We start from the raw sequence: 13,895 nt of genomic DNA, 5'->3' as shown, positions 1-13,895 counted from the left end.
CTCTCTCTCTGTCTCCCTTCATACTTGACGAGAGAAAGGACCTTTGTGTCTGTGGTCTGACTGTCCCAACTGCTCTATGGGCCTACTTTTATGCCCCCCACCCTCCCTTTTACCCTTTCTATGTAGCGCTGTCACTCTGCTCCTCCTCCCTTCTCCTACTTCTCCTCCTGCTTTTTGGTGATGGTACCTGATTGCCTGTCTTGTCTGAGCATCCATGAAAAAAACAAATCAGGTGGTTTAAAGAATTAATCCTCAGTGCAGAAGAGGAAAGAGTGACTCTGGGTGGGGGCGGGTCGGTGGGGTGGGGGTGGGGGGTGGGGGTGGGTGGGGGGACACACGTGTTAGACTCTGTGGTTAAAAACAGACATCTCAATTGCAGCCTGATCTTAGGTAAAGCTCCCACGAAAGCAAACCTAACCTCCTCCTCCCCCACCTCCTCCAGCTCTCTCACTTCCTCCTCATCCTCCACTTCCTCACAAGTCCTAAACAAAAAGCAACCGACTCGTTGAAAACCAAAAACCCGCCAAAACCAAAATGACCTCGATCCCTCATCCCCATCCATCAGCCCCCTACTTGCTCCATACACCTTAATATAGAGGCAGGGACTTGCACCGCTCACTCTTCTTCACTCTTATAACATGCTGTTTCTACTGCATGTGTCCACTCACATGTGCCACATCGTCCATTTATATGCCACTGCCTCTTTCACTAATCTTTCCATCCGTCTGTTTGTCTGCTTGTCCAGCTGCATGGGAGAGCCTGGACTGCATTTGTATGGTTTACCTTTTCTACCGTTTTCTTTTTTTTCTTTAATTTTCCCCTTTTGAATCGAAGTACATTTCTTTTGTTGTTGTTTACAGCGACCCTGGTCCTTCTGTTTCCTTCCAGTGCACTGGTTTTTACCATTCTCCTCCTAGTTGTAGTAGTGTAGAGTGGTTTAACAATCCGCCCCCCCTCCTCATCCTGTGTAGGTCTGGCTCTCTAAACCATTCCACCTCTCTGTGGGCCTCCTACCATAGACTCCCATAGACTCTTTGGGTCGGGTGGCTGGAACTCCTCTCTTTCCACCCCTCCTCAACCTGTCTTACACATCCACCCCTCACACAAACACACACACACACTTCCATTTTATCTCCCTCTCTGACAGATTTTTTCACACACTCAAGCAAGCACGCACACTGGTATGCACAAGCTCTCAATTCAACAATCACACACATACACACTCACATCTACACAGCCACATTTCACCCATTAGCTGAGCACCAGAAAGCCTCCATTCATGCCTGAGTGTACTTCAGAGAGTCCTCCACTTTGTCCATCAAGCGCCTGAGAGGAGAGAGAGAAAACGGTAGTGGTCCGGTGCTGGGGAATGGAAGGGACATTAATTACCCCCATATCCAACCACCCCACCACCCCATAAGACTGTGTGTGTACATCAAAGCTCAGTCCAAAGTGGCGTCCATTCACAGAGAGATGCTCATTCAGGCCCTAATGACTCAGGCCCACTGAAAAGCATCTTCCCTCTCCCAGCTCCATCATCAAACTCACCATCCCCAACACCGCACCACATGCAGGCCATCTTAACAGTGATCTCACCCCCTTCTACAAGCATGGTGACTGCCACCTTTCTCCCTCTCCCCCTCACCTTCTACCCTCTACCCTCAGCCCCCCACCTGCGCTGCCCAGCTTTGGGAATGTGGTTTTTCCAGCGTTGACTGTTAAAGCCAGTTGTGATGTGTTCCATTGACAAACAGGCAACCAGCTCTGCCCCCAGACTACCTCTTCTTGCTTTTTTATTTCTCTGCATGCCCTCCCTACACTCCCCTTTCAAACCCCATTTCTCAGTGTGCGCACCCCTCTTTCCCTCATATACCTCTCCCATGTGGGCCATGATGATTCTGTCTTTTTTGGATTCTCCCTTGCTCTCTTTTCATACTCTGTTCATCATTCCCTCTTGATCATCTTGTCATTTGCTCGCTTCTTTGAGCACCTCCCTCTGCTGTTCGACCTCTCGTCATCCTCCCCTGCACCACCCTTTCTCCTCTTTCTTGTCTTCATCGTCACCCCCTTTTTCTTTGCTTCTGTCTCTGTGCCCATATTTAAAGCAACTTGTCTTGGAAATGTTAGACATGTATACTCCTCTCCCTCTTTTTCCCATCTTTCTCCTCCATCCTAATGCAAGGGAATCATTTCTGACAAAGTGTGACTGTTTGATATGGAAGACAGAAACTCCATCGGCGACAACAGCAACGTCAACATCAAAATTAAAATCCCCTTTAACGTTCACCCCGAAACCTTTTCTTCCCCAAAACCCCACACCTCTACCTATCTTTTTTAATTTGACGTTTTTCATATGTAAGCCCTGAACCTCCTCCCATCCCCTTCCCTCCCTTTCCTACCCACCTACTTGCCTACCTACTGCTTCATTTTGTAACCTACACACTGATACTGATCATTTTCATTAATTTTGTTTTGTTCTTTTGTTTGCTCTGGGGGATTTATCATTTGTTTGGGGATTAACACTCTAACAGGGATTTTGGCACTTCTTCATCGCTTCTTGCTTCTTGGCTTTGTTTTTTTGCTCAAACGCCAAGAGGGGCTGAAGGTCTGGTCATTTGGGCTTCTCATTAACCTGCTGCTCACTGTTTGTCCCCTTGTCACTTGTGTTTTAGAGAAAGATGAGGCTGCAATTGAGAGCTCTGAGTTCAATGCCACGTCAGTAGCTGATGTGGACAAGCGGGTGAAACGGCGGCTACTTATGGGTAACTCTTTTCTTCCTCTTTCTATGTGTTGCCATGGCGCTTGTGCTTGTATCCCCGACTCCACTCCTCTCCGTTCCTCCTCGTCCTCCTCTCTCTGTCTTTATTTTGTTAATCTTTTTTTGTAAACCTTTGATGCTCACTGTGTCTACTCCCACAATCACAGCATTGCAACTGTGATCTAACGTGATGAAAACGGAGTAAAAGAGGTCGCTGTTTTCCTTTAAACCCTTCCTCCCTAACTCTTCCTATCAAATTTCTGGATGGCTCTAAGGTTTTCTAAATGACTAACATTTACTTTCCCAGTTGCACCTTACTCTAAATGTTTTGTGTTCCATTTATCTCATTTTTGATGTAGGCAGAATATTCTCAAAACCATAATCCTCAGAATAGGCAGTAAAGTTGAGGAAAAAAACACCAGTCCCATGATATCCTTTGGTGCTGGTGAGACTCAGACATCCTAGGCCCTTCTACTTAGTTAATAATTTGTTAGGCTTTGTGTTCAATCAAATTAAAGTCAACAGACTTGACAACCCTGTAACCAAATGGATGTTTGCTCCCAAAACATTCATATTGAAGACCTCAAATCACACATTAGCCTTCATTTTATGAGATTTTTATCATCAGATGTGTCCTTTAAATTTGCATAATAAATGTCTATTCTTTTGGTGGGATGATTACAGGGGAAACATAAGACAGAAATAGTCCAATATTGCTTTGTCTCTGGGGGCTGCATGAAACATGCTCAAAAACCCCTGAGCATCCTTGGACCACATTTTAGGACCTACTGAAAAACCTGATCCAATCTGTTTTTAAGTTTGTCTTTGGGTGTTCTATTCCTACTATAAATGCCAAGAGATTGCTTTTAATGCAAATTAGAGTATCAAGGACTTTTACTTTTTTTTTTAAAGAGTAGGCCATGATTTGGTTTCTGGAGGACTGCACGCAGCCACTTCTTGCTTTCAGGTCTTCAACCCATCTTTCAATAAATTAATGAATGTTTCTCCTATGACTTTATTAATCACACTTACCCTAAATCAAATGGGTGTTTCAATTAAAGTGAAAAGCTTTTTCTGAAGCACCGCTTTGGGCCTCTACTGTTTTGAATTTAACCTTTCTTTTATTTTCTAAGACAGACGTACATCAGAAATCCCTCCCAGTATCCAGTACTCCAAACCAATGTGCTGTACAGAGTAAACCACGTGACATATTTAAACAAGTTTCATTTCAGCAGGTTCTGGCCAGTGTGGCTTGGAGGAAGAGTGAATGATTTGGTTTTAAGGGCGCTTCCTCGTCCCTCTTCTACCTCTCTGTCTTTTTCTGTCCTCCCTCAATTATCTTTTAACTGAAAGTTTTATTTCTCCTCACTGGCTAAAACCTGCTTCACCTCCTTTTGTGCCAGCATGTCACCTGTCCTGATGGCGTTCCACTTGTAACCTGTAGTGTTCCAGGGCTGCCCTATTGTAAATCATGTACACCTCACCGGGATTACATTGGAAAATAACTTTAATCCCTGTTGGGAGGTTTTCCTTTCAAATCAATCCAATGAGATCGGGGTCAGCCACAGCAGCATAGCTGGCTAGTGAGGCAGTGTGTGAAGGCATTTCAGACTTAAACCTGGTCTAAAGTTTGAGAGTCTCTGTGGACACTATGACATCCAGATGCCCTTCATTCCAATATATAGTAATTGCCTCCAGGTTTCTGAATAATTTGATGTCCAGCTGGTTGCCAACAAATCAATCAAGTTGACTTACAGCAAGTTGACTGGTGTTAAATGCTAAACGTATATGCAGTTTTGGCGAATCCAACAGAATTTCCTGAGAGCTGTACTATAACATCATGGGTGGCTGTGGCTCAGCAGGTAAGAGCGGGTTTGATCCCTGGCTCACGCCGAAATGTCCTTGGGCAAGACACTGAACCCCAAATTGCTTTCGTGGTAGCTTGCTGCCATCGATGTGTGAGTCTGTGAATAAGAGACATATTTGTAAAACACTTCAAGTCCATGCAGTCCAAACTATATCCTTTGTTAATAACTAAGTGAGAGTGTGCAACTTAGCACTTAATTTATTTTAATAGTAAATGTATCACTCGTAGTAAATTGAACTTAGTAGTAGACATTTAGACCCACCATGTCTTCAAAACCCAATCTCAAGTTGTAGCTTGTAGTTGTAGTCATAGTCATGTTGAATTTAGAATTCATGGATAAGAATGAACACAAATTCATGTCCTAATTTATTTTGATGCTAACCTGACCCTAACCCTAATAATGAAATTATCAGTGGTGTCTGTGTTTAAAGTTGGAGTCCGTGTTTGCCTCCAAATGGACACGTGTGCATGCATGTGGTTGCTGAAAGCACAGAGGCCATCCCAGTGCAGCACTGGCACAGCCTGAACAGCATCAGTATGTTAGATTTGACACTGCGGTGCTCCTGTCTCTGCCCCTGCTGCCATCACACAGCACAGACAACAAACTGATCAAGACAAATGGAACTGCAACCCGAGGCTCTAATGAACAGGTGGCTAGAGAAAGAGAGGTAGCGAGACAGAAAAGAAAGAGAGGGCAGAGAAGAGGAGGGAGCGTGGGCGACTTGATGAAAAGTAATTCTGAGACATTTCATGATGTTGATATTGAAGGAATAACTAAATCAGGAACCAGGTTCTGGACACATGTGAGCAAAGTGTCGAAAGAGAGACTCAGTGGTGCTACAGTGGCTGTGGCCCTGGATTCCAAATAAAAAATCACTTAAGGACAGATGGTGTATCCATATAGTGTTATTACATGCCAGAGCTATGCTGACTGACAGCTGATTTAGGTGCCCATCACGGGGCAAAATTGGTTCTTGTTGAGTGCTGAAAGGTGATCGTGCTCCTCTCACCTTTTTACAACAGTGCAGCAGTTGCTGTTACTTGGCATGATGCTTTAGTATACACAGTGCACATGGTTTTCTCTCCCATGCTCTCCAGCTTTAATTAATAGAACATGTGTCCTCCTCTCATGGAAAGAGCAGTTTGCAGCGGTCAGCGTTTCCATACGTGGAGTGTGACGGACATGTGTATACTTACTGTCTTCCCTCTCATTCCTCTGTCCCTTGCTGACATATTGTAATTTCTACAGATGAAGTTGCCACCCTTGTTCAATCAGCAGGAAGAGAGTTGTATTCAGCTGCTTTCATCTTGCCAACCTTCCCTCTTAAAATTGTGCATCATCTTCTGAATATGTTGCCATCTAGAGTCAAAGCACCCAGTGGCTGGTCTTTATCATCTAAGTAGGCCTAATAAACTACACTTACTAAAAAATTTCATTCCAAAAGAAGAAATCTTTAGCACAATAGTGAACAAACAATTCAAGCCATTTTTAATGATCTGGGTGAATGTGAAAATTAATAACATACATTATTCATTATACATGTACATGATGTTCAGGTTCATCACTGATCTGAATTTATAAGTTAACCACAAAGTTGCTAACCAACCTTCGTAATCTGGGTGACTCAATAGTCAATTGCCCAGAAGAGACAGTGGGGTTTTTAGTTGAACACTCAAAGGAATAGTTCTTTTGGGAAATACACTTATTTGCTTTCTTGCTGAGACTTAGATGAGAAGATCACTCACTTGTCTATACTGTAAATATGAAGCTACAGCCAGGAGGCAGTTAGCTTAGCTAAGCATAGCATAAAAACTGGAAACAAGGGAAAAAAGCTAGTCTTGCTCTGTCTAGAGTTAACAGAATCTGCCTACCACTTCTAAAGCTCACTAATTAACACATTATATCTTGTTTGTTTAATTTGTACAAAAACCTGTCAGTACCTTTAAAGGGGATTTCTTGGCCCGGTACAGTGACTTTGAGGAGTCTTGGTGTCAAGTGAGGTTGCTAGTCAACCAATACAGACTCAAAAATGTTTTGTTTTAATCAGTGAGCTTTAGAAATGGTGGCATGCAGATTACCTTTGGAAAAAGCTAGATACAAGAAAGGTATAAATTTTCTCATCTAACTCTTGAAAGAAAGCAAGTGTAAGCAGAAAGAGAAAAGCAAAAATAGTGTATTTTGCCAAATATGGAACTATTCATTTAATCTTTGCTACACTTGATTCTAGACATCTCTGCCGGAGCAAAAACCCAATGATATAGCAATGTTTATTTTGAATAAAAAGAGAACCTAAAAACCACGAAACACAAGTAGTTTTAGTACGTTTTATTGCTTTAGTTACATACACGCATTTTCTGAATGTTTCCCTTCACTTAGTGAACAGTGTCAGCAGAAAAATATGCCAACTTTTACAAGTGTGGTGACATAACATTTGGGAGAAATTTTAAACTGATCAGCTCAGTTATTTTTATGTAAAAATTGGCAATAAACACCAAAAAATGATTGTACATTAAATAAACAGGACAAAACTATGTGACTTCCCACACACACACACACACACACACACACACACACACACACAAACCAGGCTAGGACAGAAATATGCAGGGTTAGATGGAGGGTGTAGAGGCTTGGAGAGGGGGCTGAGGGGGGTACGAGGGGCTTGTCCAGCACATCAATCAGTCCCGGCGGGGCCTCTGTGTTCCTGCACTCAGTCTGGCCCTGGGGCTGGGTTGGGCGTGGCCTGGAGAGAGATGGGCTCTGAGCAGGACTGTGCTCACCTTCAGCTAATGATAGGGCCCACTGTACTCACTGTATAAATCACTCAGAGCCATAAACATCACCTCCATATGCATCAAGTCTACTCACATGCACAAATGCCTTTAAATTCACACAAAAAGTCTTATTTACTGTATACAGCTGTGCAGGCACGTAGACCTTAACCTTAAGGTATTAATGAACTTAACAATACACATTCTCACACACACACTTGACAGAGACCCATGCTGGGGAGAGGAGAGGGGACGGGGTCTGCTGTCGTACCCTACAGAGCCCATTAGACCGGCTGCCTGGATGATGGAGTGTTTCTCCTTCCAGCCTTCCTTCCTCTTTGCTGTTTTTCTACAGTGCAACAGCTATGAAACCTCCTGTGCTCATTCTAAAAAACTTCTCCATTTAAGACAGAGTTTGGAATTTGAAAGAGTTTGCTATCTGGCCTCAGAACTCCAGAGAGAGAACTAGACGTGAAAAGGATTGCAAATGTCAGATACAGAGCTTTGACTGATAAACACAGCGAGGAAACAGAGATTAGGGGAAGAAGCCGTAAGATTGATGTTGTTTGGAGCTGCATGAAGAAACACAAACAAATTGGATCCGATGTGTTTGTGACTCTGCATTCTGAAAGGGCATTATGCTAATGCCTTGACCTCTAGACCTCTAGATGTGGATGTGTTTGCCAGCCTGAAAGTGCTTCACTTCTCTCAGGCACACAATATCCTGGCATTTTAATTAAATGGGAAAAGCTGCCAAAAAGGAGGGGAATTGATTCACATGTTGCTGTTGTGCAGCCAAAGCCTTTGAATTCAAAATGTCAACTTTGCAGCAACTAATGAACATTTATTTGATGTTGCTATGTTTTTAATTGGACCATTTGTTTTTTTGTTGTTTTTTTTGGGAAATTATAAGCCCAAGAACTCTAGAAATGTCTTAACTACTAATTCATGTACTCCTTCACACAACAGCAATATGTAAGACTTGGATTTTCTTTGGAATAACTGAAGTCAAACACACCAAAAGCAGAACAGTTACTAAGTGAAACTTCCTTATTAGGTGTAGTTTTATTGAATCCCTTTCAACAAACATGAGTCAACGTCAAATTTCAGCCTCCTCAGCACTTCTCAAGGCCCACTGGGAGAGTGTGTGCTGAGCTTTGCTAAAGCAACAGTGGCTGGGCAGGTGAGCTAGAGTTACCATGAGCTCGTGTTTGTTTTGGGATCAGCTCAAGCAATATTCACAAGTCCGAGCAAACCTTATCTGCGCCACGTACAAGAACATTTTTCTGGAGGAAAATATACACACCGGTTCTGCCGAGTGTGTTCCAGACTTACAGCACTCAACCTTGCACTAACTTTATTTTTCTATCTACTTACCTTAACCCTTCCTTTGTATTTGTGTTAACTGATTTCTTCTCACATTTGGAAACAGGACCGACCTTTGGGCCAAAGAGTTCTTCACCCTCCTTTATCAGCAGTGTCATGTGTTTCTGTCTTGTTGTAATGATACACACTGCTGTCAATGACAAACAAATCCTGATTGTGACTTTCTGTCTGTATGAACACTGTATTTATATCTATACAAAAATGTCTCTACTCATGAAAAGTTTGGTGTTGAGATATAATTAAATCTTCAACACAAATACAATCTTCATCTGTGTGTTGACAAAGCTACATGAGAAAACACAAGAATACATTATATCCTACTGTGCTGTTGTTTGATTGTGTATTCTTCTACTGCATGAAGCTTTGTCTCAACCCACATCACCTTCAGTTTATCTAGTTTCTTTTTCATGCTGTTTCAGAAGCAGGGGTCACATGTTAACACCCCCTTCTTCTCTTTCTATTTTTCCATCTCTGTTTTGCCATCTAAAGAGACCTGCGCCGTCAACAACGGCGGCTGCGACAGGACATGTAAAGACACGGCCACAGGGGTGCGCTGCAGCTGCCCCGTGGGTTTCACCCTGCAACCCGACGGCAAAACCTGTAAAGGTCAGTAAATACATGAAAGTGTGGGAATATACATGTGTGATGCCTGCAAGCCCGCTGTAATGGTCAATGGTACACTGAGCACTCTGTGTATGCACCTGAGCCTGTTATGACTGGTATCTGAGTGAACCAGAGCCAAACCCGACCCGCCATCCGCTTCACTTCCAACTGCATGCAGCTCCGGTCGCGGTCTCTGCCATTGCCACCGCTTGTTGTTGTTGATTTTGCCGCTGAGTATTTCTCCACTTCCGACAGCCTGTCGGTGACGTCAATGATGGTGGTCCGAGGAGAAGGCCACCACAGCGTGGGCCTAAACATCCCAAACATATTATTGTCGTGTTTTTGGCTTTCTTCTAAACAAACAGCCTCGCTGAATGAGGCTGGCCTGTGGGCTCAAACTGAGTCAGACACTGGTCTTTACAGGCAGCAATGCTTCGTCCTCCTCAGGGCTGAACAAAGCAGCAATGAGAGGCTGTGAGTAGGCTTGGTCACATGTATAAGGATATATGGTTCATTTTAAAAGATACATTCACATTTTTTCAGGTCTGTTCTAAAACAATACTCCTATAAGTACAGTGAAGGAGTTTTTGGTTGCTGTAATTGTTCCTCCTGTTCATACTGGCCGTAAAAAGATCTCTTTCGAATGAGCATGGTTGTCAGTTCCCGGCAGACATGCATACTAATATGCAGTCTAAATTATATCAATCTAGTCATTGTCTTCAAAATGTACTGTGTTTTTAGTACAATATTTTGCTCTTTCTGTTAACCCTCCACCGTAGCTCAACAAGGAAAAACTGCTCAACAAAAAGAGGCAATTTTATACTAAAAGACTGTAACTATACCCGATTTATATAACTCTACTACTGAAACCTCATATTAGCTTCAGATAAACTTTTGACTAAATTTTTGCACTGGAGTATGTGTGTTTGTGATGTGAGTGTCAGGCAGTTTAAGAATGTGGCATGTAGGTGTGTGAAATCCTGGAGCTGGAGTCGTCTCAGGCCTGACAGGCAGATGATGTGTCTGCAAACTTTAAGATGTTTGAACAGTGAGGCCCACACTGGCCACTGTCTCTCTCTCTCTTCCACCCATGACATACACACACTCACACAGACAGCACCATCAAGCTGCAGTTGCAGTAAATACTGGAATCGACCAGCAAATGTACTTAACTAGAAGACGGGACAAATCAGTCAGTTCCTAATTTGAAGCATTAAGCACAAGAATGCAACATAATTACCATGTTAGAGAGCTCTGGCTGGATTATATCAAATTAAATTAACACATTGATGTTTGTACATTGGAAAAACAGGGTGTAGGGTATGCACATCCAAACATTTCTACAGATGCTGGATCAAAAATCAAAAGACTCAAACAAAAGATCTGCACACTGTACTGATAGCTCCCAGCTATTTTAATTGAGCAACGTTTCGAGATCTTTGTCAGGTATTGTTAACTCACCATCACAAAACAGAACAAGCAATATATAGACACAAACACAATCTACTCTCAAACTGGACCAATCAGAGCAGAGCTGGACAACACTGTCTTATACACCCACATGGGGGACATAGCATGCCTACATGGAAAGGGCAAAAGCAGAAAAAAAACATCAAGATAAATATTATACAGGCACATATTAAATCCAACACATCAAAAAATGAGTAGCAGGAATCACATAAATCATCCAGAAGAAACAATTATAGAAACTAGTATAAAGAAAAATACATAGAAAAAATTGAAAGCAGTAATATATTACTTGCCCAAAAGGATTTAAGCAACAAAAGCAAGTACAGTCTAGCACTTGGCCTGAATCTGTATTGATACTTACAACAGGAAAACCAACACAAACTAAAGGAAGAGGATAAAAAAGGTGTTTACATCAACAGACTCTTGAGGGAGATGATCAAGACATATTCATTAAGATGTCTGTAAAAGTAGAGTAGGGTTTATTAATCATACTTAATCATACAAAAAAAATGTTTATTACAACTATAACCACATACAAAAAAGATCAAAATCTAAATGTAAATATAGAGTGTTAAAGGTAAATATATAGAATGCCCCTCTTTTCTGAAGGATGTTGTTGTTGTCCCCTCCTCCTCTGGGGGTTTTCACATGTACACTCCCAGTGTATCTCAATGTGGGTGGCTTGTGTTTGAAGGAGTTAAAATGCACAGTTACGGGGTTCTTTTGGTCAGTGCTTATGCTACTTCTATGCTCTGAAATACAGGTTTTGAGACAGTGTGTTGTTTTTCATGTAGGCCAAACCACAGAATGTGGATGAGTGAATGAATGACATTTCAAAGTAAAGTTGCATTGTGTGCACTGTGCACACAGTGCAACTTTGTAAACAGTGGGTGGGGGGTAATTGAAGAATTATTTAAGATGTGTTTATGTCTGTACATTGCTTGTTCTGCTTTGTGATCGTAATTTGACAATGCCTGACGAAGATCATGGTTTGTGTTGAAATAAGTACTTAGTTAAGGTTAGGGGACTTTCATTGTGATGGTTACAATAATAAACACTTGGTTAAGATAAGGGTACGATGGTGGCTTTGTCACTTGAATGTAAACAAATGTTTTGGGGCACTTGCTGAAACAACTGATGTCGTTTTTCATGAGAGGATGTATTGAAAATGAAAAGCCATGTTCATGAGGCCAACCATTTGGCTCTAGCAGCCCTTCCAGCAGCATCGTCTGATGACAGGCATGTAACACTGCAGTTGCATGCTGGGAGAACATCTTGTCCACTGCTCTGATGTCAAGTTCAAGCCCAGCAGCTTGTGTGAACACTTCCACTCTGTCTCCCCAGGTGATTTGTAGTCCTGACAGAACCCAGCATTTACAGTGGTAGAAAGATGAAAAGTTCCCCCTCTTTTTTTCAGGCAGAGTTGAGTGGGGAAGATGGATAGAAGTGCAGTCCAGCTGTTCCCCACCCACATAATTTGGCTGAAGATCAGCCCCTGGGCTTCATAAATCCCAGAGCGGGGATCAGCGCTGAGGGAAGCTGAGAGACATAGAGCAGGCAGCGCACATCGATCAGTATCTATCACCCGGTCATCTAGCAGGAAAACACACATACAAAACTTCTCTATACACACGCATTGAGTGTGCTTGATGTCAGACACCTTGCAACATTACTGCTGCTGTTTGTACCTCAGCTAGACCATGATGTGCAGGACTTACAGACTGTAGAAAAACATGGCCGTAGTGTGACATCATCCATAGGTCTCTGAGGGGAGGTATTGGTTTACTGATCGACTCCATCTTTTTAAATTATTAGAGTGAGCCAGTAATCAAACATCCATATCTGGACAATGTGTTTGATCCTCGGTGGTGCTGAAGTAGTAGGAACAAGTGGCAACCACATCAATTTCAAGGCTGAAAGGGTTGTCACAGAGTGAATTTTGCTTTTGTGTCCCTGCCTTCATTTGGCAAAATATATTGACTTAGTATCTCCCATTCACTTTAGAGGGTCAGTTCACCCAAATTACCAAAAATATATTTTCTGTCTTATCTCTAATGGTATCTATCCAAGCAGATAGTTATGATCTTATTTGTCCAGATATTGAGATATTTGTCTCTGAGACTTCCACCTCCATCCCAATACAATTGAGGTGAATTGAATTATGTTTTGTCTTCATAGCATTGCAAAATTACATTTAAACTGCAGTATGTCTTCTTTCCACAACCGATGTCCACATTACTCTGGATAATTTACAGAACACACTATGAACAGTTTTTGTTTGAACTATTTTCTACAAAAGAAATAGTCCCTATGGAAACCGTTGACTGCCTGGGCTGTGGATTATCCAGAGTAACAGGGACATTGTTTCTGGGAAAGAAATGTTGCTGTAATTTTTCTATTCACTCCCGTTGTAAATCTCAATTACTATATGCATGGCTAGATATCACTAGAGGTAAGTGAGAAAATATTTATTTTTTGTAGTTTGGGACTGCATTTTAACGTAGTTTCACATGGACTTCATAAATTCAATCTTCAATACCACTAACAACACGGTTTGCTGACGTGCTGACATAATGATGTACTGCGGTAAGCGTATTGTCTCATTTCCTGGGGTGCTGGTGTTCGTGTGTTACCGGTGGCGTATTTTTGCTGGTCTGGCTCATCCCAGTTAATTTTGTTCTTCATTTGATTCTTCATCACAGCGGCTAATTATCTGCTATACACTGAAGCGTACACTTCCGAGACACATAATCTAAAGATATAGTTACTCTAGTTGGCATTGCCCTGGCATCCAGCAGCACCGTAATTGTGGTTCCTAGAGTCTCGAAAAGTAGAATGGGAGCCAGAGCCTTCAGTTATCAAGCTCCTCTCCTGTGGAATCAGATCCCAGTTTGGGTTCAGGAGGCAGGCACCATCTCCACATTTAAGAGTAGGCTTAAGACTTTCCTCTTTGATAAAGCTTATAGTTGGGCTGGCTCAGGTGAGACCTGAACCATCCACTAATTATTATTATTACTATTATTAACATCATTATTATTA

The 13,895-nt window shown here is 42.2% G+C and overlaps 1 protein-coding gene across 9 annotated transcripts in view; it reads left to right on the top strand.

Moving 5' to 3' along the window:
- The window catches only part of scube1 (signal peptide, CUB domain, EGF-like 1), a 154,952-nt gene that overhangs the window by 88,916 nt on the left and 52,141 nt on the right, over nt 1-13,895 (top strand). For 6 of the 9 annotated variants that reach the window (XM_044186158.1, XM_044186161.1, XM_044186160.1 and 3 more), the window contains 2 exons: nt 2,673-2,762; nt 9,273-9,389. In XM_044186158.1, the coding sequence (XP_044042093.1) occupies nt 2,673-2,762; nt 9,273-9,389 (207 nt within the window). The remainder of the gene's footprint in view (nt 1-2,672; nt 2,763-9,272; nt 9,390-13,895) is intronic. The other 3 variants (XM_044186165.1, XM_044186164.1, XM_044186163.1) reach the window with 1 other exon arrangement.

Source organism: Siniperca chuatsi, linkage group LG23 (assembly GCF_020085105.1).
Source record: "Siniperca chuatsi isolate FFG_IHB_CAS linkage group LG23, ASM2008510v1, whole genome shotgun sequence".
Taxonomy (NCBI): Eukaryota; Metazoa; Chordata; class Actinopteri; order Centrarchiformes; family Sinipercidae; genus Siniperca; species Siniperca chuatsi.
The sequence above is the reverse complement of the archived record's forward strand: the minus strand, read 5'-3'. Positions and strand labels throughout refer to the sequence as shown.